General features: G+C 46.0%; 1 protein-coding gene across 2 annotated transcripts in view; it reads right to left on the bottom strand.

Moving 5' to 3' along the window:
* The window catches only part of Cnbd2 (cyclic nucleotide binding domain containing 2), a 63309-nt gene that overhangs the window by 50778 nt on the left and 10322 nt on the right, over nt 1-2209 (bottom strand). For both annotated transcript variants that reach the window (XM_021193389.2, XM_021193391.2), the window contains exon 2: nt 945-998. In XM_021193389.2, the coding sequence (XP_021049048.1) occupies nt 945-998 (54 nt within the window). The remainder of the gene's footprint in view (nt 1-944; nt 999-2209) is intronic.

Here is a 2209-nt window from a genome sequence, read left to right as displayed (position 1 = left end):
CACACACCACACACACATACACACACACATACACACACACACACACACACACACATACACACACACCACACACACACACACACATACACACACACACCTACACATACATACATACCCAAGTGCATACACATATATACCCCCGCACACCACAACACACACACACACAAGTGCATACACATATACACCCCCTCACACCACACACACACACACACACCTACACATACACATACACATACCCAAGTGCATACACATATACACCCCCACAACCCCCCCCCCACACACACCATGTTCCAACATGAATGCATGGAAAACTAAGAAATCATTAGAATAAGGTCTGTGGACTTCTACACATGTTCCTGGGTTTGCTACTGGACTGAATCATGTGAGATATTATTATTGGAGAAGACTAGGTGAGGGATGCCAGACCTCTCTTGTCTGTGCTACTTTTACACCTTTCTATGAGTCTAACGGTTCCATCTGCAGCAGGCCCACTGGGACTGGAGCAATGCCTCAGCCCATAAGGGCGCTGACTGCTCTTGTAGAGCACCTGGGTTTGGTTCCCAGCACCCACACAGCAGTTCACTCCAGTTCCTGGGGATGCCACACCCCTCTTCTGGCCTCTGTGTGCTTCTGCACACACAAGGTACATATACTCATTCAGGTTTGCACACATACACAGAAATACAAAAAAGAACAGGTATGGCTAAAAAACAAAAAGAAAAAAATAAACATTACAAAATAAGAAAAAACATAAGGATGCAAGAAAAAAAAGTAAATGTCAGATGAGAGACTCAAAGTAGGAGAGAGAAAAATAAATAACACCTATAGGTACATAACTAAAAAATGGAAATTCAAACACCAGTATCACAGCAATTTTATCCACAACAGTCAAAGGGTAGAAACAACATGACGTGGGAATCAATTTTTAGAATAAAAACACTTACTCTTTTCTTTTTTGCTGTCCAGCTCTTTATCTTCTGTGACCATGAGAGCTTAATCTGCAAAATCCAGAACAGAATGTTTGTAAATATATACATATGCAGTTATGTATTCATTTCTGAATATATGAGTGAGGCATGTGATGGTTTGAATAGAAATGGTCCCCACCGGCTTATGTGTTTGAATGCTTCGCTCACAGGGAATAGCACCATGAGGAGGGGTGGCCTTGTTGAAGGAAGTGTGTCACTAGAGCATGGGCTCTGAGTCTCCAAATCTCAAGTCTTCTTGCTGCCTGTGGATCCAGATGTAGGACACTCCTTCTCCAGCACCATGTGGGCCCGAGTGCCACCATGCTTCTCCCCATGATGATAACGGACTCAGCCTCTGAACCTGTAAGCCGGCCCCAGTTAAAGCTTTTCCTTTATAAGAGCTGCCATGGTCATGGTGTCTCTTCACAGCAATAAAATCCTTAGTAAGACAGGGGGTTACTGTTTAATGGGCTGAGTTTGCTTTAGATGAGAAAAAGAAGGAAGCTTGGGAGATGGCCAGATCACAGCTGGTGCCCTGGAAGGGGGGTGGCCTGGATGCCACAGAAGCGGACACTTCATAACAGTCCCAGGGTACACCGGCACACACCTGTGACCCTGGCACTCAGGAGCTGAGGGCCGTAGGCTCTGTGATATGAGGTCATTCTCCACTACAAAGCGAGTTTGAGGCCAACCTGGGAAACATGGGACTCATTCTCAAAAGAACCAGTGGCCAAAATAGTCAATTAGGAGGCAGAGACAGGAGAAGCTCAAGCTTGGGCCCAGCCTGGGCTACAGGGAAGACCCTATCTCAAAACCAGCAAGCAGAACCAAAATCACAATGCAGTCCAGGCAGTGGTGGCCCATACCTCTAATCCCAGCACTCAGGAAGCAGAGGAGATCTCCAAGTTCGAGGCCAGCCTTGTCTCCAGAGTGAGATCCAGGACAGCCAAGTCTAAGCACGAGCGCGCGCGCGCACGAGCGCGCGCGCGCACGCGCGCACACACACACACACACACAAACACCCTGGCTCAAAAAAGCAAAATCAGGTCTGGAGAAATGACGCAGTGATTAAGAGCACTGACTGCTCTTCTAAAGGTCCTGAGTTCAAATCCCAGCAACCACATGGTGGCTCAAAACCATCCGTAATGAGGTCTAATGCCCTCTTCTGGTGTGTCTGAAGACAGCTACAGTGTACTTACATAAAATAAATAAATAAATAAATCTTTAAAAAAAAAAAAAAA

This window comes from Mus pahari, chromosome 3 (assembly GCF_900095145.1).
Source record: "Mus pahari chromosome 3, PAHARI_EIJ_v1.1, whole genome shotgun sequence".
Classification (NCBI taxonomy): Eukaryota; Metazoa; Chordata; class Mammalia; order Rodentia; family Muridae; genus Mus; species Mus pahari.
This window is presented reverse-complemented; position numbering and strand designations above follow the sequence as displayed.